The sequence below is a fragment of the Poromitra crassiceps genome (assembly GCF_964638095.1).
Source record: "Poromitra crassiceps genome assembly, chromosome: 15".
In the NCBI taxonomy this organism is placed as follows: Eukaryota; Metazoa; Chordata; class Actinopteri; order Beryciformes; family Melamphaidae; genus Poromitra; species Poromitra crassiceps.
Window position 1 is genome coordinate 45,282,269 of NC_139634.1, and position 27,354 is coordinate 45,309,622.

A 27,354-nucleotide genomic window follows, 5' to 3' on the forward strand; every position below is an offset into this window, starting at 1 on the left:
TTCTCTCTCTCTCTCTCTCTCTCTCTCTCACCCCATTGTGCTATGTATGTGATTTGAGCCACTGCCTATGTACTGTACATTGCGCTGCCTTTTCTGGTAATAACATCTCGGGCGAGCCAGGCTTGGGCCTCAACTCACTCGGGTCGGTTTCGGGTTCAGGTTTGTATTTTCAGGCCCATTGAGAACTGTAATAAGCATTATTTTTTCAGTTTCACAATAAAACTTTTATGTATTTTTCAATTTTTCTCACTTTGTGGCGACAGTTAACACCTGTCTCTTTTTTCATTGATTCCCTTTTAAGTTAACCTGTTGCCTGTTAGCCGGTTATGGAGTACCATATAACTAACTAACTAATATAACTAACTATGGAGTACCGCAGGGATCACATCTTTTTCCAGAATTTAGCATCGCACTCGGTTCCACCGTCTGGAAGTCAATGGGATTAGGGCTAACCCTAACCCTAATGGGATTGTTGTATGGGGATTTTGGTTAGATGCCTGAAATAAAGTCTGTGGTTAACACAAGTTTATGAAAGTGGGATCTTTGTGTTTAGCAAGATAATTGTCCCAAAAGAACACCTATTTTATGATTTTTGAAGCATTTTCTGAAAATCACGATTTAAAAAAATCACATTTACTTTCAAAATCATAAAAAATTGTGTTAATTTGTGAAGATTATCTTGCTGAACACAAAGATCAGTTTCATAAACATTTGTTTCCCCCCCTCTTGTTTCGGAGACTTTTCTAAGGTCAGTGATTTGTTGACGAGTCGTATAGCAGCAGAACTTCTTAGAGCAGCGGTTTTCAACGTGGGGTGCGCCTCCCCTGGGGGGCACGAGACAACTTGAGGGGAGCCGCGGTGTGAGGGGGAAAACATCAGAGAGAAGAAAATGCTCAACTTCACTAGCCAGGCTACAACGTCACTTGGCCATGCTGCACAATGGCTGCACAGCCTCCACCGTGAGAATGAGCCGGGGGCGGGAGCTGTCTATATGTTCTCTGAGGGGAGGGCTCCCTCTCCTCTCCCACACTTTGACCATCCCTGTCTTCAATGTTAAGGCTAAAGGGCTAAATGCTTCCACAATCTGTCCTCACATTCTGCCTTCTTCTGTACCGGCAGGGGAAGGTGGTTCACAAAGGCCCGCTCGTGTCTTTAGAGAAAGACCGCTTCATCCTGAAGACCGTGATTCAAGGTATTATTGAAGGGAAAAAAATTGTGTCCTATACAAATATGTGTATCTGTGTGTATTCTGTCTTAAAGTCCCTGGAAACCAAACCTAAATATGTTTTGAGTTTGTCACACCCCACCCAAGGAAAATTTGTTATTAACCTTTTAGTTGTTTTTGTTATTGATACCCAAACTCTTCAATTTCTTTTCAACAACATCATTTATAGTTGAAGTATTCACACACACTCCACCAGAGGGGCGAGTGGGGGTCAGTTGACTTCATGTACCAAGTACATGAAGAAAACCGTCATATTATATATAATTGTCTACCAAGAAATATTTCTTCCATCAATGGGAGGGTTGGTTTTAAACGGAAGCTCAGATCCCATCTGCACTCACACACACACCATCACACACACGTTGATTGTTTGTAACGTCACATTGACTTTACTTTCTGTGTGTTTTTTGAAAGTATAGCTATAGGCCAGCTAGATGATCGTGGCAAGAATGGTGATCGGTGCATCCCTAATTTTTGGGAATGGCACGCGATCTTCCAGCACGGCCTGAGCGACCGACCGGGCACCCCTGACTTAGTCAGTCAGGCAGCCTGGTCCACTGTACAAGCGTTCCAGCCTCCAGGCCTTCTGATGTGAGCTGCAGCTTGCTGGAGCACTCCTGGTTCAAAGCGTCTGCTAACAACTTTCTGTGTCTCCTTTCAGAGGAAGAGGTCCAGCCACACGCTGCATCGGCAAACCTGTCCATCAACGTGGTCCTGTTTGGAGCGCTCGCTCAGGAATTCTCTCAAGTTGTCAATCAAGGGGTAGGTTGAACTTACTGCATTCATGTTTTTCTTAGTTATCCCTCCAGTCAACAGAAAATCCAAACACTCAAGACGTTATGGTGTCTTTACATGTGCTGTACTACAGGTGTCTTTACATGTGCTGTACTACAGGCCTGGTGTCTTTACATGTGCTGTACTACAGGCCTGCAAACATGGTGTCTTTACATGTGCTGTACTACAGGTGTCTTTACATGTGCTGTACTACAGGTGTCTTTACATGTGCTGTACTACAGGCCTGGTGTCTTTACATGTGCTGTACTACAGGCCTGGTGTCTTTACATGTGCTGTACTACAGGTGTCTTTACATGTGCTGTACTACAGGCCTGGGGTCTTTACATGTGCTGTACTACAGGCCTGCAAACATGGTGTCTTTACATGTGCTGTACTACAGGCCTGGTGTCTTTACATGTGCTGTACTACAGGCCTGGTGTCTTTACATGTGCTGTACTACAGGCCTGGTGTCTTTACATGTGCTGTACTACAGGCCTGGTGTCTTTACATGTGCTGTACTACAGGCCTGGTGTCTTTACATGTGCTGTACTACAGGCCTGGTGTCTTTACATGTGCTGTACTACAGGCCTGGTGTCTTTACATGTGCTGTACTACAGGCCTGGTGTCTTTACATGTGCTGTACTACAGGCCTGGTGTCTTTACATGTGCTGTACTACAGGCCTGGTGTCTTTACATGTGCTGTACTACAGGCCTGGTGTCTTTACATGTGCTGTACTACAGGCCTGGTGTCTTTACATGTGCTGTACTACAGGCCTGGTGTCTTTACATGTGCTGTACTACAGGCCTGGTGTCTTTACATGTGCTGTACTACAGGCCTGGTGTCTTTACATGTGCTGTACTACAGGCCTGGAAACAGGCAGGATTTCATTTTTGGACAGACAAAACTAATTTAGGATGGCCCCGCTGTAGCCACGGACCCCAGCCTCGGCAGGGAAGGTCGCCACCAAAACCTTTCTAAAGTTTTGGCCGTTTGAAGCCAGATTTAGAGGAATATCTCATTTTAACGACGACATCTCAACCTGATACACTGCCCTCCTAATCCTATAAGCACATGCACCCGCACACAAACACCCCCCGCTGTGCTGTTAATGACACAATGAGCCACATCTAATGATAAATACTGTAGCTTTCAGAATATCACATCCAACCACACATGCACCTAATGAGAGAAAACAACAGACCCGGCGGGGCACTGCTGCTAAATAATCACACACTGACAGACACACACGCACGCACGCACGCACATAATGTAAACAATCCACCTCAGATTGAACAGCTAATGCTATCCTCTGTGCTAGGCTGCTGAACCTCACCTAAAACATCATAAGCTATCATAAGTTGACTGCAGGCATGGCTACAAATAGTTTTCCTCTCCAGAAAAGTGCAGAAACTAATGTTGAAGTGAATTGCCTTGCCTTGCTGGTGTGAAGGGCTGGATGGTAATTAGGAGTCAGATGCGAGGGAGAGAGGGCTGAGCTAGCCACCAGCACGCTAGTGTTCATTACTTGATGGATTGTCGCTTCTGATGCTGATGGTACTGTCCTGGGTGTCTTTTGTCACAAATGTAACCAAACTGCTTTGTTTTGCTTTGTTTGTTAGTTGGCTAGCTAACAGTACTATATTGATCCGTACTGTACCAACTACTGGCGGGCTGGAGAGGAGCATGGTCCATGGATGTATAAAAAGAATAGTGAGCAGCAGAATACTTTATAGTTCCCGTCAGAAAAGCTCTCATTCAAACTTGATAAAATACACAAATTGAACTGATGTCACACAAATTGAATACATACTGTATACCCGTGGAAAAGGTTAAACTTGAGCTTCCTCTTAGTGTTGTTATGTCCCTGTTTGGTTAGATTACTTATTTTTGTTGTTGTAAAAACCGAACGTGTGTTTAAAAAAAAAAAGGTTCGTGATTGGGTGGGTCTGGCTCCCAGTGGGTGGGCCCAAACGCCGCGGCTGAAATACTGGTCAAGCATAGAACATGACTGTTCACGTTTTGAGTATTGCAAAAACAAAAACAAAAAAGGAACGTTCAGATTGTTCAGTCTCGTATGAGTCCATGATTTAAGTTGCAGAAAGTCATTTCACTTCTCAATGTGTGAATAATAATGTTCATAGAGATGAAAGAAAGGACGAGCGAGTGAGCAAGTGAAAGAAAGAAAATAAATAAATAAATGCTAAATAGAATTGAGGTGCTGAGGCTGAACTAAAGGTGGAAATATGAAGAACTAGCCAGCACTAATTCAGCATCCTGGTCTATGCTCTGTTGTGTTGTGGTACCATTGGCTGCTAAATAAAGATACAGATTATATGTTTAAACATTTTTCATTATTTATCTATTTTTTTTATAGAGTTTTCATATTTATTCTTTGGAGTGACAAAAACCAATGCTGATTTCCAATCTTCCCATGGAGAGAAAAATGCAGATGTTTTTTCGTTTTCTTTTTAAACCTAACTTAACTTGGTTAACTTTACATTTGTACACTTGGTATTAATAGTGGATTGTATATTGTTACAACTTTGGAAGTACATAATGTATTGTGTGCTTTGAATTAGGGATGTTCATTTTGAAAAATTTCCAAAATCGATAATCGGTGAGAATTAACGATCAATTATCGATTATCGATTTTATTAATACTTAGAAAAATTTTCAATATTTTCATTTTTTTTTTTTTTTTTTAACAAAATGAATGCCTATGGCAGAAAATACGAAAGACAACGTGTTCTCCTCAATGAACTCTTTATTTCAATGTGTCTCCTCTCCAACACTGCTGTCCCCGGCGCATGCCGGTGTGAATTTCTCATGTTTAAAACAGTTTTGTTGGCACAAAGGCCCGTGCCCAGCCAGAAAACTAGAGACTATATGAAGCTCCACCTCACGTTAGTCGGCTGTGCAATGGAGTGGGGCGAGGAGGAACGAATTCCACCCAAACCTAGTCCAAATTTTTTTTTTTTTTTTTTTTTTTTTAATAATTAAAAAATCGATCCAAATGCCACAGGATCGATTCCAATCCTTAACGATCGATTATCGATTTTCGATAATTGATGAACATCCCTACTTTGAATAAGTTTCCATAAGTTAATAGACGGGAGTAAGGCAATTGTGAAGTGTCTCTTTGCACGCCATTGTGACAGTGTGTAGGACGCCCATGCACTTCACTCTGTTCTGATGATACAGCAAAGCGTATTGTGAAGGCATACAATAGGTACAAATATAACAACATGACTTGGCCCAGGAAATGCATTTTAAATGCTTTTTACATTCAAATTTCCCAGAGGGAGGAGAGAGAAGCATTGATCAGTGTTTCTGTCTGTCTCCCGACAGTGTGGCAGCCTCTGTTCTCCCGTTTCTGACTCGACTGGCTGGCTTTCATCCCAGCCAGGCGTTCTCCTCTCGGTCATCATGGATCCACACAGTCATTCATCAGACAAACATCTATATTAGGCAGCATAAAGCACATGACTGGATGGCTCCTTTGCTTTGAGTTGGGGGAAGTAATCCTCAAATACATGCCCCCCCCCCCCCAATATTTTATTTTCAATTTTTTTCAACAATATACAGTACGTACAGGACAAATGAACAGACTCAAGCCCAATTTATGCTTCGTCTGCCGACACTTTTGAAACGGTCGCCGACAGAAATGAGGACTTGAGTCGACACTTTCAAGTGTCTGCGAGCAGCGTCTGCTACCTAGTGAAATGTCTAGTGTCGCTGACTACGTCACATAATGTCGCGCAAGTCTGATTGGCTATATAGACGGGCACGCGCGACTTCCTTGTTTTAGTTTTCGCTGAAATGAAATTAATGAGCGTGTCCCCGGTATTTTTATCAGCATGTCCTTGATGTATGACTTCGTGAAAATCACAAAGAACACCGTGACCAACTTCCCAGAGAGAGAGGAGGTGATTGTGTGGTTGTGTGTCGTTATATGCGGCGACGTGGGTTCACTGACAGCATTCCCTCTCTTGGCTGTCTGCACTAGTTCTCTGCCTCCCTCTGTCTCTAGCGTCACGTGACCGTTGCGCCGCGGAGAGAAGCATAAATGCAGCAACATGAGCGACACTTTATTTTTCGTCTGCGACCATGTGCTGAGCGACACTTTATAATAAGTATAAATTAAGCTTCAGACACAGGAAAAGAAAAGAAAGAAAGGGGGGAGACAAAAAAACATACATACATCATCAACATTCAACATTACAATGTTGTACAATGCAAGGGGTCCACGAGAAAGCCGGCGAGTCACCCGTTGCCCCCAACACCAGTCACGTGTCATTCTGAACCTCATCAAAGTAGGCCAAAAATGGGTCCCAGATAGTGGAGAATCTTCCCAGTTGGCTTGTTGCACAGCTGTAGGAAAGTTCAGAGAGGACTCTGAGCAACCGAAGATAGCAGGGTTATTTTGTAGGCTTTAGAGTACCAGTCGAATATTCTCGCCCAGAATCCCGCTAGTGAGGGGCAGAACCAGAAGGCATGAGATAGTGTCCCTTCTGACACCTGTCACACAGTGGTGAGACAGAAGGAAAAATCCCGTGTAATTTATGCTTGGAGTAGTGAAGACGGTGAGCGACTTTAAATTGGATCAGCTGGTGTCTACTATTAACTGAGCAGAGTTGGCCTACAGACATTGAGTAGTGTATCTTGTGTTTCCCCCGTAGGATGTGCTGGAGGCTTCCGGCTTCACTGTAGGCAAGAATCCTACAGTCCACAAGGACAAGCTGCACCCCTGCAACCTGCATCTGTCAGGAGACAACGCCTGCATTTATGTGAGTAGTTGCTACTCTTATGGACAGTGGAATGTGTGGATGTAGAGTAATATGAATACAGGTTGTTTTCACCAGGTGGTCTATTAGCAGGATGCCTCTGAACAGATTTCTTTGACATGTGGTGGACAGATTTGCCTTAGGTCAAGCAACAATATATATACAGTACAGTATATATTCAAATGCAATATTTTCTGTCGTATCAAATATAAACCTAAGATTCCTTTACATAGTGTAGACTGTAGATAATCTAAACCTACAAATTTATAATCTGCTAGTGGTAGGGTAGTAACAAACTAAAATTGTCATGATAAATAAATGTTAAATAGAAACATTTGACATTTTATTTACCGTAATTTCCGCACTATAAGCCGCACCGGAGTATAAGCCGCAGCAGCAAAATTGCCTGTTTGTTACATATATAAGCCGCACCGGACTATAAGCCGCAGGTGTTTTAATGTTTTTATTTTTTATTTTTATTTTTTTTATTGTGTTTTAATGTTTAATTACCATATGTAAGGGTTCGTGCACAGAGGGGATTGTCGGGAAAGAGATGGCTGTTTGAGGAAGCTCCCATTTATTAACATTTCAACAAAACAACATAACACAACACCACCTGTGTTTTTTTTTTACAGTGCACACAGTGTCCGCGGTGTGGTGAAAAGAGGGCAAGAGAGGAAATTAAAACAGAAGTGGATTTATAGTTAGAAAGAGTGCTAAAGAAGAGAGAATTCCGTTTTTTATTTTTATTTTTTGCTGAAAAAATCCATAGATAAGCCGCACCGTTATATAAGCCGCAGGGGCCAAAAAACGGGGGAAAAGCCGCGGCTTATAGTCCGAAATTTACGGTAGTTGGTTCCCTTTTCCACAGTCAGCCCATTTTCCTGGAAATGGCAGGAATGAGCCACTTAGACCAAACGGGCATTCTTTTTGCACAATAATATTGTATATATCGATATTTTGGTGGGACCGTATCGCATTACATTTGTATATTGCTTCAGCCTAGAGGGGATCTGGACCACTGCTGAACACAGGAAGTACTGTGACTTGACATTTCTCAAGCGTCCCTCTCTGTCCTTCAGGTGTGCCGGCTCCTGCCTCCTGATCCCAGACCGCCTGCAGCCAAGAAGAGGAGCTGTTCTGAGGTCAGAGTCACTGTGGACCAGTGATGTCGTTTGTGCATGAATGGCATCACTGCTCCACAACTTAACTCAAATCACCTTTGAATAACTGTCAAACTAAATTAATGTTTGCAAAACTGTTTACACTTTTCGGATATACTACTAATTTGAAACTGGTGAACTTTTTATGGCCGACCGATAGAGTGCCTTCTGGAGCTGCTGGTTGCAGCTAATACATAAAGGATAGAGGGCGCTGTCTCCGAATATAATACTGTTTCTGATTGAGTTGCATTGGTCCTCAGGTCTCCAGGACAGCCAAGGTCACCAAGTACACGTACGTCCCGCTGGGTGAGCTGCAGCACGGCAATGTGGTCAATGTCTACGGAGTCGTCATCTTCTTTAAGCAGCCGTTCAAGAGCCGGGGCACAGGTCAGTTCAGGATCACTGGTGTGTGCATTAAGGGAAATAAACAACAACAAAACGGGGGAAAAAAGTTAAAATGCGTTCAACTTAGTTTAGTCCACAGAATTCCAAGTTCCTTGGCAGAGCGTTCACAGAAGTTGTGAATGAAATGTCTTCCTGTCAAAGTTGTGAGAAAAAAGAAAGAAAAAGAATGGCTTCCTCAGGCGTAGGCTGTGTGTGTGTGTGTGTGTGAGTGTGTTGCGGCGCTTCAGAGAGGTAGGATGAATCAATGGGCAGAAGGAGAGGAGAGACGTGCTGCTGTGCACAGAGAAGAGAGAGACCTCTCACTCTGCTCAGTCTGCTGTGCACAGAGAAGAGAGAGACCTCTCACTCTGCTCAGTCTGCTGTGCACAGAGAAGAGAGAGACCTCTCACTCTGCTCAGTCTGCTGTGCACAAAGAAGAGAGAGACCTCTCACTCTGCTCAGTCTGCTGTGCACAGAGAAGAGAGAGACCTCTCACTCTGCTCAGTCTGCTGTGCACAGAGAACAGAGAGACCTCTCACTCTGCTCAGTCTGCTGTGCACAGAGAAGAGAGAGACCTCTCACTCTGCTCAGTCTGCTGTGCACAGAGAACAGAGAGACCTCTCACTCTGCTCAGTCTGCTGTGCACAGAGAACAGAGAGACCTCTCACTCTGCTCAGTCTGCTGTGCACAAAGAAGAGAGAGACCTCTCACTCTGCTCAGTCTGCTGTGCACAGAGAACAGAGAGACCTCTCACTCTGCTCAGTCTGCTGTGCACAAAGAAGAGAGAGACCTCTCACTCTGCTCAGTCTGCTGTGCACAGAGAACAGAGAGACCTCTCACTCTGCTCAGTCTGCTGTGCACAGAGAAGAGAGAGACCTCTCACTCTGCTCAGTCTGCTGTGCACAGAGAAGAGAGAGACCTCTCACTCTGCTCAGTCTGCTGTGCACAGAGAAGAGAGAGACCTCTCACTCTGCTCAGTTGCATTTGAACACACCGCAAACATGACAGCTGATGGGCAACTAGCACGTATATTACGTTCTGCGCCTGCGTGAGACCTGATTCATGAAACAAAGTAGGTTTTGCCTACCATTTCTCAAACGGTTTCCTAATAATATAGCTCCTTCTAATAGAGACTGTCTTTGCAAATGACACTGGCGTATGTCAGCCCTTGTCTGGTGTTTTAACTTGCGGAAGAAAGGAAGAGACGGAGGCAGAAAAATAAGGAGAACCCGCACTAAATGGCTGTTCTCATGCAGTGAGAGGCTCGAGGGGCTTTCCAAAAGGCACGAGTTGTGAAAATATCCGTGTATTGCAATTAGGTGAGAGAGCAGAGCGTTTTGTGTGCCCTCTCTCCTGCTTCGCTACCCCTGACCAGCCAATCAGAGTGATTTCTCTCACCAACGACCCGGCAGCCGCCATCAAAGCAGACTAGAGCCAACGATGCGGGACACTTAATTCCCTTGTAAACCAGCTGTAACACACTCTGCTAATAGCCTCATAAAGTGTGGGGAGTCGTGCGGGGTTGACCTGCGGTGCGGCTAGTGATCATGGAGACAGTAAAGCAATAAGCACCAGCCCATGCAGCGACCTGCCAGGAGAACTCTGTGTGTGTGTGTGTGTGTGTGTGTGTGTGTGTGTGTGTGTGTGTGTGTGTGTGTTGGCGGGGGGGTTAATGGAAAGCCAGCAACAGCGGAGGCTGCTGGTGTCGATTAAAGTTGAGAGCAGACGACAGTATTAAGAAAATCCATTTGATGACACGGTCAGGGCACACACACACACACAGACCATAAACTGTGTACAAATATGGATGTAACCACCGTGACGTCATTGGTTTGTGGACTCCCATTTTGAAGCATTTGGCATTTTAACGTCGCCATTTTTCTGAGCCAGAAGCAGCTAGCATGAGACCAGGGGTTTGCCACAGAGCCGTCTGCTATTGGTTCATGATCGGCGAGCTGCGCGATCACTGGACAGGCGACCTGTCAATCATGCCCCAAAGTATAGTCTGCTTTACCGTCTTATTTGACTAAATGGGACCATTATTTACAAAATGAACATGATGTTGTATTGAAGAAGACTTGAAACTAGTGATTGACACCATCAACTCATTAGGAAAGTGTTTACTGAGGTCATAAATCAAGTGAGTGGTTTGGGTTAGGTCATTTTCCCATTGACTTCTATACAATCAGACTTATTTTTGCAGCCAGTGGAGTAGCCCCCTGCTGGCCTTTAGAAAGAATGCAGGTTTAAGGCACTACCGCATTCGCTTCAGTTTTGCCGCAGAGGTTGCCCCTTGTTTAAAACACACAAAGAAACGCACACGCACACACACGCACACGCACACGCACACACACACACACACACACACACACACACACACACACACACACACACACACACACACAGCATTAGGTTTGTGATGGGACTTTTCTCTCCCTCAGACCTCTGCACCACCCTGAAGATCACAGATCCCTCCAATCAGAAGGTCTGCTGCAACATCTTCTGCGAGAACCTCGACAATCATCCCAAAATCTTCCAGATTGGAGACATCATCCGCCTGCACAGGTTCAAGGTACGGCTTGTCTTATAAGCTTCTAAGCTTATACAGTACGTTCTTACAAGCTTATTGTGTTAGTCTCATGGCTCCAGACAGATCTCCTCGCCTACCAGTCATCTGGGGATTTCTAAATGCAAGATAGTTTCTGGAACGGCGGCGAGTACAGCCACAAACACACCTACGCCCTCCCTTTCCGGAAATAATAATAATAATAGTTCCCTTCTGATGTATCAGTGTATACTTTATATTTACATTTTAGGCATTTACAGTGTTACAGCTGAACCAAATGTGTAGCCTTGGAACCTGACGAATCTGCCAGCTAGTTTGTTTCATTTACTGTGGCAGATGTGTCTGGCTGCCCTCCAAGACACCTGGCATGAAAACGGCCGAGCCAATCACATCTGTCAATCACATCAATCCGTGTACATGTTGCAGTCGCTCTGTGCTGCGCCTGCGTCACACGTTTCCTTGCTCTGATTGGTTGAGGCATTTTAGTCTTAAGAGTCTGAATAAATGGTCTGGTGATGCCAGGCTACCAAATTTGTATATTTTAACTCAAAACTTAAGTATGTATTGCACCATTTCTTGCACCTTCCAATGGATGAAAACAAAGCACAAAATCACATTTTCAAACACTATGGTCAATTATAAAACATCCATGCCAACAAACAGCAGTTTACATATTGACATTTCAAGCGTTGGTAACTTACTACAGTACAAGCAAGAATCTTAAAGTCCCTGGAAACCAGATTTTTTTTTTATTTATTATTTAGCATTTTGAGTTCATCACATCACAGGAACCTATGTTAATAAGCCACCAGCCAAATTTGAATGATGATGAACGTCGCAAAGTATATAAATTTAGGTTTGACAGTCATGGCAAAAGTCATCAGATCAAATCAAATCAATTAGATTTTAGAGTGTATTTTCTCCCGCGGACTGTGTGGGCGTGTCCCATCTGTAGCAGGTCTCCTCTCTCTCTCTCGGAGGAGACCTGCTGGAGGAGACTTGCTCGGAGGAGACCTCTCTCTCCGTTAACGGAGAGAGAGAGAGAAGGAAAGAGAGATGGAGTGTGTGTGTGTGTGTGTGTGTGTGTGTGTGTGTGTGTGTTCTCGCGTTGCTCGGCGCATAGCACAGACAGAGAGGGGAAGAGATCTCTGCCGCTGCGCTACTGTGTGTGTGTCAGTGTGTGTGCGTGTGTATGTGATTCGGTTCAATCTTATGACGTGATAAGATCATGCATTTTAGCACCGCGCGCACCGCTCTCTTCAATGACGAAATGGAAATCCAGACCAAGTGTCGATTTTTGGGGTTAGGGTTTAAGAAAAAAAAAAAAAAAAAACGTAACGGGACAAGCCCGTCTTTTATTGTCACACGAACACCACAACACATGCATGCGGCCACAACACACTCATGCTGACGGTGGCCGGTGAAAAGTGTCCTCTGTATTTAACCCATCCAGGCATGTCCTTTCCTCCGGGGGGGCAGGCCAGGAGCAGTGGTCGCTTTCTCGTACAGCGCCCGGGGACCAACTTCGGATGTTGTCATCACTGGTCGGATGACGATGACGATCTGATCTTCTGCATGTTTTTAGTGGGGGGGTTATATACGGAGGAACCTCCTGGGGGAGCACGGGGAGAACATGCAAACTCCACACGGAGAGAAAGGCCCTTATGACGAGTTGAAAGTAATGTCAATTAATTTCTGAGGCACACAATTACTCACATAAGACCCTAAATTTAATAGTTAGAAGGTTTTTGTGGATTTTGATTTCCAGGGACTTTAACATCTAATCTCATCAACTACTGTATTTGAAAAGCAGTCAGAGAAGAAGAAGTGTACAACGTTACCAGAAAGCCGATAAAACATGGAGAAATGACTGGACAAATAACTGACATTCAACCATTCAACAATCACATTATGATCAAGTGTAGTGCACCCTAGGATAGTTGCCGATGTCATGGTGTGTTGAATGTACAATTCAGGCTAGGGAGTTCCATTGTTTGGCATGCAAACTACAGCATACTATCGTCTGCTGCTCTGAACTTCCCTACAGCTGTGCACCAATCTCTGACACTGGGGACAACTGTCGCCAAAAGACTCATTCTGAAGGAATGGAAGTCTTCCTCATCACCTTCCAGGTGTGGCTGATGGACATGATCTCTGTTATACAGATGGAGAGGCTCGGGTCCCTGAGAACCAACTCGCTTGGAAGGTTCTCAACTAGCTGGGACCCGTTTTTGGCTTATTGTGATGAGGTTAAGAATGACCAGTGACTGAGGTTGGGGGTGACGGATGACTCGCCCAGCTGGTATCTTATGGACCCCTTGCGTGGGATCCCTTGTCCATTATCTCCTACAAGCACATAAACACTTTGTATGGCTGGTAGCACCACGTTGTAATGTTGAATGTTCATGATGTATGTCCCCCCCCATCTTACGTACTTTCTTTTCCTGTGTCTGAGCCTGTTTTGTTCGTATATTGTTCTAAAAAAAAAATATATATATATATATATATATATATACTGTCCAGTGTCCATCATCAACCAAAGTTGGCAACCGTCTCCCAGATGCAAACGCGCAGCCTTGGAGAAATGATTTCAGTGAGTGTATCAATCCTTTTTGGGTCTGAGTTTTCAATATAAAACTTGGTGAAATGATTTCTGTGAGTGTATTAGTACTTTTTGAACATTTTCAGCAGATTTTAACAAACCATGATATTAATACTGATAACCGTGATAATTGTGGTCAGTATAATTGTGATATGAAATTTTCATATCGTTACATCTCTAATCTGCAGCAGCATAGACTGGAGAAGGCAGCTGGCAGCAGGTCGGGAATGGTTACCATATCATACAGCCAAGCCGGCTGTGGTGCGCTGTGGCCGGGTGCTGCAGCACTGCACCCCGGGGGGAGGGAGCAGAGAGGGGCCAGTGAGGTGGAGCGAGCCGCTCAGACTGGACTCCAGCCGAGCGGGACTCGGCCACTTCTCTGTCTCTCTCCCCCAAACACAGACACAGATGGGTCAAACTGCTCGCAAAAGGCTTTTGACTGATGCGAAAAAATGCAGAAAATCAAACCTGTTCCGAAAACTTTACTGACGGATGAAAGTTTCGGAGTCAGTGTGTAAACGTGAGCGATACGTCGTATTTATTTTTAAACGTGCGACAATTTTGGACGGAAAATACGGACTTGGTGTGCAAAAGCCTTTAGTGTGACTCAACAGAGAGGTTCTGAGATTGGATTTATATGAGTTGAAGGTTGATGCGTGTTTGGCTATGTTGATATAGTGTTCCATAGTATGGCTCTTCTGCAGCGTATTGAAATTGGTTATTGGTAGTGTGACAGTATGGGGGAATGTCTTGTATTACTGTGTACTATGTATGTTTGAATCTCTATCTGTAGGTTCAGCTTTTCAATGGCTCCTTGGTTCTCACCTCATCCTTTGGCTTCTCGGTGGTGACGTTTGAGGGGATGGTGGGCGCGGCCGTGGAGCCACGGACCTCCAGCAGCTCCTTCCACTTCTCCCAGGAGGACCAGCGGGCCGTGGAGGAGCTGCGGTCCTGGGCCGCCACCCAGGGGGCGCTGTGCGCTCCCACCATGCCCCTGTCTGATGTCCAGCTCAACCAGTACTTTGACCTGACCTGTCAGCTACTGGCCAAGGTCCCCATCGACTCCACCTGCACCCTGCTGAAGGTAGGAGGCACAAATCCATTCAATAGACGGTTTTCACAGAATTGTGTTGCTAGGGAACAGTGCTTATTTCCTGTCAACTATTGTGTTATTAAACACTGCAACAAGAAGTAAGCTGGGGGCAATTTAGAACGTTTATGTTGTCAAGTTAAACCGTCTTAAGTGGATTTGTTCTAGCCTGGTAAAAACCATCCTGTAAATGTGACCTCACATTCCGTTTCGCTCTACGTCAGTCTGGACTTCTAGCTGCCCACAGCGATCACAGCGGGTGGAGTACTTCCCTGTTCAAGGGACAACTCCTGACAACTGACAACTCCTTCAGCCAATCAAATCCAACCCAAATGCACACAGAAGAACGACAAAAACGTCTTCCACCAAATGTTTTTTATTTTTTATTTATTTATTTATTTACTCATTTATTCATTTATTCATTTATTCATTTATTCATTTATTCATTTAACCCTTCAGCCGGCGGTGGTACTTGCCATCTTCTGCTGTTCTGAATCTTCTCTGCTCCTCCCTATGGCTGTGCAGCAGTCTCTGAAGCAGGGGACGACCGTCGCCAAGAGACTCATTCTCAGGGATGCAAACTACCGTAGTCACTTTTAGGTGACGGTCACCTTTTTGATCCCAAAATAGGGCACTTAAAGTCGAGCTGAACCCAAAAATGACTTTTCTTTTCTTTTAGTTCAAATACCTGGGTATGCAGTGCACCTATTTAATAATGTATGCAAACAAAATCACAAAAATATAATTTCTTTAGTTTTTCACACTTTTTCACATCAAAAGTTCATTTTTCAAGATTTCATTGATAACAGCAATCTACAGTTTGCTGACATCACCTAGTACTATCAAATTTCTACCCCATTTCAACCAATCATATCACGACATGCAGCTGTCAATCAAATCTTCATTTCAGGATAATTTTCTCTTCCAAATGAAGTAGAAACTGGCGCCTAGTGCCTGTCATCTGGCAGAAAACATTCCAGGGATATTCCAGGCATTCCAGGGATATCGTATTTACAGAAATAGCGTAAAAGGCGCGCGCTTGAGAGGGGTCTGCCCTCGGAGATTCCAGGCGGGCCAGCACCCATGCATCGGATTGTCCGCTCGCTCCGCACGAAGCAGCTGGCTGCCTGGTACTCCGCGGATCCCACTCGCGTAGCATGACAACACGCTGAATCCCACACGATTTGCGGGTGAAAGACGCCATGATTGACCAATGCCAAAGCCAGTCGACAGAATTGTCAAATCAAATCATCGACATGATACTACAGTATGACCCGCCTCTCAACTTGTCATCTCAGACAAATTATGTTTTCAGTCTCAAACGGACTGCGACGCACGTGACGAACGGGTTCAGTTCGACTTTAAGTTAATGATTTCTGAGTGGTTTTGTTTATCTGTCAACTTTTTCACTCTGCATGAGTTTGCCTGCTACTGAAGGAGTGGAAGTCCCACTCTCCACCTTCTTTTCAGCTGTGGCTGGTTTTGGTTGTGCGTATGGAGAGACTCAGGTTCCTGAGGACCAACTAACCTAGGAAGTTCTCAACTATTTGGGACCCGGTCCTGGCCTATTTGGACGAGGTTGGAAACGACATACAGTATAACTCGCCCAGCTAATTTATCATGGACTCCTTCCATGTGATTTTATGTACAGCATCTCTTACAAGCACTTAAGCACCTTATGCGGCTGGTAGCACCATGTTGTAATGTTGGTATGTGTTGTGTTTTTGTTTTGTGTGTGTGTGTGTGTGTTTGTTTTGCTTTTTGTTTTGTGTGTGTGAGTTTGTTTTGCTTTTGTCTGTTCTGAAATTGAAAAATAAAATATTGGAAAAAAAAGTTGATTGATTGTATTAAATAAAAACCTTGAGTTGTGCTTGAGTAGTTGATGTCACTGGGTCTTGTTGAGTAGTTGATGTCACTGTCTTGTTGAGTAGCTGTACTCCGGTCTTGTCTTTCCAGTCTTATTCCACAACATGGGAAATTACATTTGCAGTCCTCTGGCTGTGGTGCCAGGTGCACTTGCACTACTATACAGTACCTGCCACATTGGTTTTTAGAAAATTAACCTCCAAATAATGGTTGGTTGGCTTCCAAGGTACTTTAGGTGGTGAAGTAGATCAATTTAACAGAATTTGGCTGGTGATTTCTGGTTGTTTGCCAGCCGTGTCTCATTGCTTGGCACTCAGAGCCAGCCTTGTGTATTAATGTGTGGTTTTCCGGGTCTGACCGATATATCGGAGCCATGTATCAGGTCATATTGGCCTGTCACAGATATATCTGTTTAATCTGCCCATAATGCACTAATGACAATCAATCAAATCAAATCAATCCCCAAGCAGATGCTTTAAGCCACGGAATAAAGCTTTTGTCCCAGGAAATCCCATCTGACAAGTTCTGCCGGCCCGTCTGGCTCTGCTGCAAGTGGGGAGATAACTGTGGAGAGAGTGAAACCTCTGAGCCCCTGTTTGGGTGGAGGGGAACTGGGGGGAATAGCGTGGTTCTGCTGGTGAAACTCCTCGCTGTCAGGTGAAAAGAAGCGGCTGGCGATGGCACATGTATTGGAGGAAGCATGTGCTAGTCTACCTCCCCAGATCAGCAGAGGGGGTGGAGCAACAATGAGCTGGACAGCAGGGGGAATTGGCCAAGTACAATTGGGGATACAAATCTGAGAAAACTTGATAAAAGGGGTGGGGGGGAGGGGGGCTTGTATCCTGCTCCAGTGAAGAGGTTGCTCTGGTGAAGAGGTTGGGTTAGGGTTAGGTGAAGAGGTTGCTCTGGTGAAGAGGTTGGGTTAGGGTTAGGTGAAGAGGTTGCTCTGGTGAAGAGGTTGTAAATTGTGTTTCTTAAATCTTGTCTTGTTTTTCTTGGCAGGTTTGGGATGGGACCATATGTCCTCACACTCATCTGAAGGTGGAGGTGGAACCGGGCCTCACAGAGGGATCTTCTTCCATCAACAAGGAGCGACAGAACCTCGTGGCCAACATCCTGATCTACGATAACCACATCGAGTCCGCCAGGCAGCTAAAGGTCAGAGTTCATCCACATAGACAGCCCAAGGCCTTAACGCATGTAGTCAGCAATGTATCATGACACAGGATCTGCGATTGCTTTGGGCCCTTGTAGCGCGTTTGCACCCGTCAGCGACAGTAGTAACAAGGTGTGTTTATGACTGGAAGGTTAGCAGTTTGAATCCCAGACCCAATGCCAACATCTGCTCAGTGGAAATGAATGAGAAACACTCCCGCTTCCTTTAAGACCTGGAGCGATGGCTGTTACATATTACATAATAAAAATAATAATAATAATAAACATTAGGGCAAAGGCAATAATTTCCAAAGAAAGCCAAAGAGCTAAGAAATGGTCAATGGAAATGGTAAATGGACTGTATTTATAGAGCGCATTTCATATAGTCTATCAACTACCCAAAGCGCTTTCACATACCTCACTTCCACCCATTCACACTCACATTCACACACCGACAGCATCTGCAGCTATGCAAGGCGCTAACTGCTCGTCGGGAGCAGTTAGGCCCTAGTCAAGTCAAGTCAAAGTTTATTTATAAAGCACATTTATACAACCACAGTTGACCAAATTGCTGGACAGGTTGCACACATCAAATAGGAACAACATTTAATTGCAATAGAAATCGTAAAAGAGCAATAAACATAGTAAAGGAATTGGCACAACAAAATATAAAAGTAAAATGAAGAGTGTCAGAGCTCAGCTCGAATCAAACCCTAACTTGAAGAGGTGAGTCTTCAGCAGCGACTTAAAAACTTCAGGTGTCTGCGCAGTTCTTATGTGAACAGGCAAGCTGTTCCAGAGAGTGGGGACAGCCACCGCAAAGGCACAGTCACCCCTAGTTTTAAGTCTGGATCTAGGCACATCTAAGAGCCTGGGGCCGGTTGCACCAACTGGTCTTAACTATGCCTGGTCGTAACTCCTACGTCGGTCTTAGTTAAGACCAGTCTTTAGAGTGGATTTACGCCTGTTGCACCAACACGGCTTACGTCTGGTCTTAACTACGCTGGTCGTAGCAATGCGCGTCCATGTGAATTGCCGGGGAATGCCCTCTGATTGGATGATGTGTGCCTCGCGACCTGCTTGGAGCGCACTGTGCCACTACGCTCTCTCAGCCACTACTGTATGTGCATCACTACACCCTCCCTCCTCCCACCCTCCCTCGCTCCGGGGGAAAAATGGCGGCGATTGAGCCAGACCATGGACTTATTATAAGACAGACTGTTCCTCAGTCTCTCTTGAGAAAGAGATGCTAATGTCAATGGGAATATCTGATTAAATAAAGTATACATGAAGAAAACTTAATGATGAGGTGAAAAACAAGAGAGGAGCGTTTCTTGGATCTGAGGTAGTAGGCTTGGGTGATATCCAAATTTAAATATTGCAATGTTGCGATATACGATATCGCCAGCCAAGATGGCGACAGGCCACTTCAACCATGGGTGTGGTTCAACACGGGATTCTAAACAACAACGGCAGGTTCCATCCATATATACTGCTCAAAAAAATGAAGGGAACACTTAATCGTCACAGTATAACACCAAGTCAGTTAAACTTCAGGGATATCAATCTGTCCATTTAGGAAGCACGTGATTGTGAATCAATTTGACCTGCTTTGGTGCAAATTAACGTGACAACAGGTGCAATGGAGAAGCCAAAGCAACCCCCAAAAAGGGAATGGTTTTGCATGTGGTGGCCACAGACACATGCTCTCTTCTTATCCTTCCTGACTGATTCTTCTCTAGTTTTGTGCTCTGCCAGTGCTCACTCTCACACGGCAGCCAATCAGCGTTGAACAGCGAGCGACTGATGGCAGCGAAATTTCCCTCGAGTTGGGATATTTCATCTCGGGCGACGAGTGAATTTTCGCCCTATCGCTCTGTCTCTGTCGCTCCCGGGCGAATATACGTTCAATCGCTCGTTTGCATTGAATTTGTATGTAAACTCGATGCCAGCGAAAAACTTTAATAGGTCGGTGTGAACGCACCTTAAGTGTTCCTTTAATTTTTTTGAGCAGTATCAATGGTTGAATCCCAGCAGCACACAGCCTGGCTGTGGGCTGTCTGAAGCGCTGGGCGTTGCAGATAGAGGACCGTTTTTTTTGTGTCGTGACAAAACACAAATGACTGTGGAAGAAGCCCAGCCTTTGTCAACACAACCCACTGTCAAGGACCCTAAAATGAAGGATGAGACAACACTCACATTTTGCATTGGGGTCAGACTTTATGGCCAGTTCTATTGAAGTGAATGGGGCAGGCAGGGTAAGTCCCACTATAAACCATCATATCTGTCACGTTTCACCTTTTATTGAAAAATGCTTCCACCAGATTAAAGAAAATACATTATGTGATGTTATAGGTGATATTATTGGTCTCCAAACAGACCATGACTCTGTCCAGCAGCTGCATATAGCTCAACTCAAGCCACTTTGGTCCAAAATAGAGCTAGATTAGCTAACTAGTAACTACATCATGATACATGGCTGAACAGAGCCTCAGTCAACATCACGTAATGTGTTTGAAAATAAAGGTGAAACAGCACAGATATGATGTTCATGGTTTATATAGTGGGGCTTATACCCTGTCTGCTCCATTCACTTCAATACAACTGGCCCCAATGCAAAATTTGAAGGGTGTGACATGACTCATGAGTGATGACTTATCCTTCTTTTTAAGTGTCCTTGCCTGCAGTATGTGGAGATGTCTCTTCTGCAGCTTCCACCACACCAGGCACAGGCTTGGGGCAACATCGCCATCTGCTGGTCGATGGCCGTCTGTAACTATATCTCTGCTAAGCTATCAAATGTGTTTTTTGACCATTTGATTTCTTGGAGGTGGAAAGTAAATTTATTCAAGTATTATATTTATTATTGTTGTTGTTGTTGTTGTTGTTGTTGTAGTTGTTGTAGTTGTTGGCGGCGGCACTAGTATCTCCATTCTGTGAGACGTTCTACTTTTCCTCCGCTACATCTCAGAGGGAAATCTTGTCTTTCTCCACTACATGTGCTGGCCTGGCTGGAGTTACTACTTACGTTGCAGAATAAAGGCACAAAACATACGATGAGCTCATAATGTTGCATTGCTAGAGTTTAAACTCCCCAACATGTTACAGTAGACAGAATAATCACAGATGTAACTACTGTAATCACATTACAGACCTAACCTAGACAGTATAGAATACAGTATAGAATCAACTTGAATATATACAGTATATGGAGCCGTTAGATCGACCACATTAAAATACTTCTGAAAGGATCATGCTTCAATAATTTAACTCTGACAGAATGACAACTTTTACTGTTAGTATGTCTGTACTGTTACTGAAGTGATCTTTTGAATGCAGGACTTTTACTTTTAAGGAAGTTATTTCCCATTATTATTGCTACTTTTAGTTCTGTCCACCGCTGATAAGTGTGTCAGTGCTGGTGGCAGCAGTGAAGGTGTGGCAGCTGAAACATAAAGTTGCATTTTCTTTCTGGAGCACGCCAGGTCTAAGGTTAGGCTTTGACGCTGTAGCATGCACCGCTTACTTCACAACCTGGCTGTGGGGCACGGTGGCTCAGTGGTAGAGCTGTCGCCTCACAGTCAGAAGGTCCTGAGTTCGATTCTCGCCTGGGACACTGTGGGCGCTGTGGTTGTGTTCCCCCCCATATCTTCAGTGCCTACTGCCCAGGTGGGGTATCTCATCGTAAGGGCCTTTCTCTCTGTGTGGAGTTTGCATGTTCTCCCCGTGCTCCCCCAGGGGGTTCCTCCGTATATAACCCCCCCACTAAAAACATGCAGAAGATCAGATCGTCATCGTCATCCGACCAGTGACAACAACATCCGAAGTTGGTCCCCGGGGCGCTGTACGAGAAAGCGACCACTGCTCCTGGCCTGCCCCCCGGAGGAAAGGACATGCCTGCATTAGGTAGGGGTGTCACGGACGGTACATGTATTCGTCCCGTGAATTTACGGTACGACCCTCACGGTACCTCGTTTCACGGTACATGAAACGACACGACGAATACGTCAAATCCAGAAGCACCTAAACGCTGTTTGAACGGCATTGAATTGAATTGAATTAAACGCCACAGAAGAAGACACACCAAAACAACACAAGGGCCATAGAAATCCGCGTTCACAGAATGGGACGTTTTGTGGCGATAAGCTGTTTTGCAAATTCTGTCAACATCAAGCCAACGAGGTAAGCTTGCCAATGTAACGTTACGTAGCCGCGACAAAGTCCTTTATAGTTGCGCGTTGCGGCTAAACGTTACATAACACTGACAAAGCTGTTAACTTGTAAACAAGCAACATACATCGCGTGGGATGAGTGATGCGGTCAAGCAGACATCTGCGGATGCAGACAGGCAAGCTGCGGTGAGGAAGAGGCGATGACTCCTTGTCATGTTCCAATAATCCATTAGATGACCGAACGTAATCATATTATGCTAAACAAAACTCACATCCAATAACGTTAAGGCGCTGACAGGGTTCTTTCCCGTACTTACTGGGAAAGTGAAACCCACCCCGTTGTCTGTCAGACAGTGGGGGTATCTTTCAACAGGGGTTAGAAGGTTTTCTTCTTCTGCCGTTTTATTCTTCTTCTGAACATGTAGGTATTTTGACGTTGACTAAAGAAACACTGCCGCCTAGTGGCCGCTTTTGATAGGATTCCAAATTAGTGCTTACATCAAACGCAAATGCTACATAAAACAAATACAACAGGGGGAGGAGTTGGTGGGAGTATTAGGCTACTCCACACATGCGCTCTGTTTACAAACTTGTGTACAATAAAGATTTAAAGTGGGGGGAAATGCCTTTGCCCTGTCAAACAGCTGGAATACAGACATCTGAGAGGGAGGCGCACCCCACACTTTGAAAATCACTGCTCTAGAGTAAAACCTTTTTGTGTGGATTGCCTAGATCTTATTAAATAGTGGACATTTATTCATTCCCACATATTAGACACTATTTCTGATGGTAAAAATAGCGTAAAAAGCAGAATTCAGACATATTCAAAGGGAAAAAAACAGAATTTGGGATTTGTTGCTTTTTTTCCCCATTTTCGTACCGTGCCGTATTCGTACCGAACCGTGACCCCAAAACCGAGGTACGTACCGAACCGTGACTTTTGTGTACCGTGACACCCCTAGCATTAGGGATGTCAATTTTCGGTTAATTTCACTTTCGATTAACCGACGCTAATAATCGATTAACCTATCGGTTAATTCATAATTTTTTTATATTACGGTAATTTTTTTTTTTTTTTTTTTTTTGTCTATTTACTCAATGAGCTCATGCCCAAACAAGGCGTGTCTATTTTAGATGCTGAAATGTTAATGCTTTTTGTGTTAGAATTTCTAACACAAAAAGCATTAACAAGCATTAACAAAAAGCATCAACATTTCAACACAAATTCTTTTTGTGTTAGAATTTCTAACACAAAAAGCATTAACATTTCAGCATCTAAATAGACACGCCTTGTTTGGGCATGAGCTCATTGAGTAAATAGACCAATTTTTTTTTTTTTTTTTTTTTTTTTTATATTAACTGATAGACCGACAGCAATAACCGAACAACGACGTTAGCGACGGTTAATCGATTAACGGTTAACCGTTGACATCCCTAGCCTGCGTGGGTTAAATGCAGAGGACACTTTTCACCGGTCACTGTCAGCATGAGTGTGTTGTGGCCGCATGCATGTGTTGTGGTGTTCGTGTGACAATAAAAGATGGGGCTTGTCCCGTTACAAGTTTTTATTTTATTTTATTAATCGGTGCAACCGCTTCTATAATTGACTTGAGATCATAATTGACATCAGATGCAGTTGTGATGTCATCAGCGATGTCACTCGAGCAAATGTTGAATGCATTTGCAATTGCTCAACTGTGAAGTCAATTGAGCAACTGTGATCTTATCTTAGTCACAATTTGTGACGGAAGTGATGTCAGTCGGGCAGTTGTGTGTGTGTGTTGAAAGCATTTGCAATTGCCCAACTGTGATGTCACCTGAGATTTGGGTCTGAGCAATTGTCTTCTTTCTTAGTTAAAATTGGTTATGTGGTGTCTATCTGTCTGCATCGCTTACTTCAGCACCTGGGTGTGATTTCAGGCAGTTGTAACTTGTAAGTGACTTTATGTGTACTAGGGATGCACCGATTGCGATTTTGTTGGCCGATTCCGATTTCCGATTTTTGAATAGTCTGACTTGCCGATACCGATTTTTGCCGATTCCGATTTTTTTTCTAAGAACAATAATTGGCGCGTTATTTTTTTACTTTTTTTTTTTTACTTTGCTTTAATAGAAAATTAACATTCATGTCACATTTCTTATCATTTGCATGAGGTAGGACATCTCACTCAAAAACATCTCAAAATAAAAGTGTTCCAGGTTACTGGACAGAGCTTTTCTTTTTTGTGTAAATACAATGAATATAAAACAATTAATTCCAGTATATCCCACAGCTATCATGCATTTACTTTTCCAAAAGAAAAAAGGTGCAACAGAACAGGGGCTTCAGATGGAAAGTAGCCTATGGCTAAATCTGTTACAAAGCATATCTTCCCCTATGGGGTTTAATGTTTTCCTTTTTGTATATGTCCCTGCCAAATAAACTAATAAACTAAAATAAATAAACGTCAAAATGTTATCCATGGACAAGGAGTTTATAGCCTATAGCTCTGGAGCCCAGAGACCTTCGAAGCCATGCCCACTCTACAGTTGTGGATTTGGCTGTTATTGAGTAGCCTAGATGAGGAAATGAGTTTGAGTTGACTCAGTTTGAATATCGTAGTTTACACACAGAGTGGCGGATGCGTTTTATTATTATGTTCGTCGTTCTATTCGCAATACGAAACAAAAGTCCTCTCCTGGCTGTATGCACGTTACAACGTGAGTGACAGATAGCAGCAGCAGCAGGCAGCGGTGATGTGGACGCTGGTCTGGGAAGAGGGGACGGTGAGAGAGTGACAGTCAGAGAGAGAGCGTTTGCAGTGGGGTGTGACCATGGCACTGACTGACTGTTGCGTGTGCCGAGAGAGAGAGGAGGAAGGGGAAGCAAAACGCTCAGACTGGAGTGGACTCAACCTACCCTGCCCCTCCGCGGCTCCACACCGACGAAGACATGCTGTGACATGTGTGTAGTGGCAGCTTTGTTTTGGCTGCAACTCATCCGTCTCGGTCTCGCTGCTTTTGGGTGCACGCACGTCACTTGAAAATCGGCTCACAGAATTGGCATTTAAGAGTGACCGGCGCAGATCACCGTTCGAGGCCGATCATGTGAAAATCGGCCATTTCCGGTCACGTGCCGATCGATCGGTGCATCCCTAATGTGTACCCAAGATATGGGTCTGGATTTGGGTCTGGATTGAGGCAACAAGGTTGTGTGAAATGATGTCACCCAACTGGAAATGAAGTCACGCATTGCTTGACTGTGATGTCATCAGGCAGTTGTGATGTCATCAGTGATGTCACTTGAGCAACTTCAGCACCTGGGTGTGATTTTATTTGTATTTTCTTCATGGAAAAGCACTTCCTGAAGCGCTTTTTGTCAGGCTAAATAAAAGCGGATGATAACGTCATCTGCTGCTGGTGCTGGTTAGCACTTCTAGTAGACACTACAGTGTTGTGGAACAAGCAAAGGCTTACCAAACTTTTACAATATATCTATACTGCCTTTAAGATCGTTGTTACAGTAACGTAAATTCAAATATTACATCCTATTTCTCCACCACCGGCACTTTGACTTCCATATTGTTGTTGCTATGGACAGTATAGGAAATGGCCAGCATCTCTGTCATTGCATTTGGTCGGGTGGGAAAAAGCGGGTCATGTCACCCGACACTTTTCTGAAAAGTTTAACATTTCTGAACTTTTCAAAGTGCTCTGCTCTGAGGAGAAAACTCTGGCTGCAGTGTTTTCCTGGAGCGGCTGCCTCCCGTTGCTTTTAATGAGGAAAGGGCACTGGTGCTCAGAGAGAGAGGGGGAAAATGCTATATATACAGACAGCCTTAGTTGACTATAATAACCTTAGTTGGGGCCCAAGGTTATAATAATAATAATAATCTCGCCCCGCCCTTCATGTCCCCTCAGCCCGGGGAGTATCTGCGCATCTACAACCTACACGTTCTGTTAGGAGGCGGCAGGGTGCCGGGTCACACGGACAACCAATCAGAAGAGGCGGATCACGTGTCTTTCCACCTGCACGGGGGCACGAAGTACGGCAAGGGCATCCGCCTTCTTCCAGAGGACAGCCCCGACGTGCTGCAGCTCAAGAGGTATGTTCTTCCAGAGGACAGCCCCGACGTGCTGCAGCTCAAGAGGTATGTTCTTCCAGAGGACAGCCCCGACGTGCTGCAGCTCAAGAGGTATGTTCTTCCAGAGGACAGCCCCGACGTGCTGCATCTCAAGAGGTATGTTCTTCCAGAGGACAGCCCCGACGTGCTGCATCTCAAGAGGTATGTTCTTCCAGAGGACAGCCCCGACGTGCTGCAGCTCAAGAGGTATGTTCTTCCAGAGGACAGCCCCGACGTGCTGCAGCTCAAGAGGTATGTTCTTCCAGAGGACAGCCCCGACGTGCTGCATCTCAAGAGGTATGTTCTTGAGAGGATCGAGATAATCTAGACAGACCTTTCACGTTATTAGAAATAAATAAGGCAATATCCTCTTTACAGTCAAACAAATCCCCAGGTGACGACGGCTTTCCGCCCGAATTTTACAAGGAATTTAAAGATGCACTTGCACCCCTTCTTATGAAGGTCTTTAATCTGGCCTCTAAAACGCAAAGCTTGCCTGAATCATTTTCCACAGCTATTATTACAGTTATTCATAAAAAAAATAAAGACCCTCTTAAATGTTCATCATATTGACCAATTTCCCTTCTTAATTCGGACTATAAAATTATTTCTAAAACAATGGCCATTAGACTTGCGCAATATTTACCTACTTTAATAAACACAGATCAGACCGGTTTCATACAGAAACGATTTTCCACTAACAATCTGCGTAGGTTATTTAACGTAATACATATGGCAAACACAAGTTGCGAACCAAGCATTGCGGTGTCGTTGGACGCTGAGAAGGCTTTTGATAGGCTGGAATGGCCATATCTTTTTCATGTTTTATCCAGATTTAATTTTGGCACTTCATTTATTAATTGGGTCAAGACTCTTTACTTTAAGCCACAGGCCAAGATTAGTTGTAATGGCACTACATCACCCACATTTCCTCTCTTCAGAGGCAGCAGACAAGGCTGTCCTTTGAGTCCTCTTCTCTTTGTGTTAGCCATAGAACCTTTAGCAGAGGCTATTAGAACAGATCCTAATATTAGAGGCTTTAAAGTGGGTCAGGTAACACATAAAATAAGTTTATTCGCTGATGATATTTGTTTGTTCCTTACTGATCCAACTGGTTCTCTTAGTAGACTTCACACATTATTAGAGCGATATAGCTCATTTTCAGGATATAAGATCAATATGGACAAGAGCGAAATACTCCCCTTGAATAGTTTTGACTACAATGGACTGGAACAGACCACACCCTTTAAATGGTCATCACAGGGGTTCAGGTATTTAGGTATAACATTGGACAAAGATTTGAAGAACCTTTATAAGTTGAATTATTCCATTTTAATTAAAAAATTGGAAGAAGACCTGAATAAGTGGATAGATCTACCCCTATCGTTATTGGGAAGAATCAGCTGTATCAAAATGAATGTCTTACCACGGTTAATGTACTTATTTCAGTCTTTGCCTATACCTTTACC

General features: G+C 44.2%; 1 protein-coding gene across 1 annotated transcript in view; it reads left to right on the forward strand.

The window, feature by feature from the left end:
- The window catches only part of LOC310789952 (protection of telomeres protein 1-like), a 54,250-nt gene that overhangs the window by 9,433 nt on the left and 17,463 nt on the right, over positions 1–27,354 (forward strand). The window contains exons 3-11 of the mRNA XM_083651672.1: positions 1,120–1,192; positions 1,887–1,987; positions 6,680–6,787; positions 7,867–7,929; positions 8,208–8,334; positions 10,773–10,903; positions 14,293–14,583; positions 17,458–17,613; positions 25,683–25,867. Coding sequence (XP_083507798.1) covers positions 1,120–1,192; positions 1,887–1,987; positions 6,680–6,787; positions 7,867–7,929; positions 8,208–8,334; positions 10,773–10,903; positions 14,293–14,583; positions 17,458–17,613; positions 25,683–25,867 — 1,235 coding nt within the window. The remainder of the gene's footprint in view (positions 1–1,119; positions 1,193–1,886; positions 1,988–6,679; positions 6,788–7,866; positions 7,930–8,207; positions 8,335–10,772; positions 10,904–14,292; positions 14,584–17,457; positions 17,614–25,682; positions 25,868–27,354) is intronic.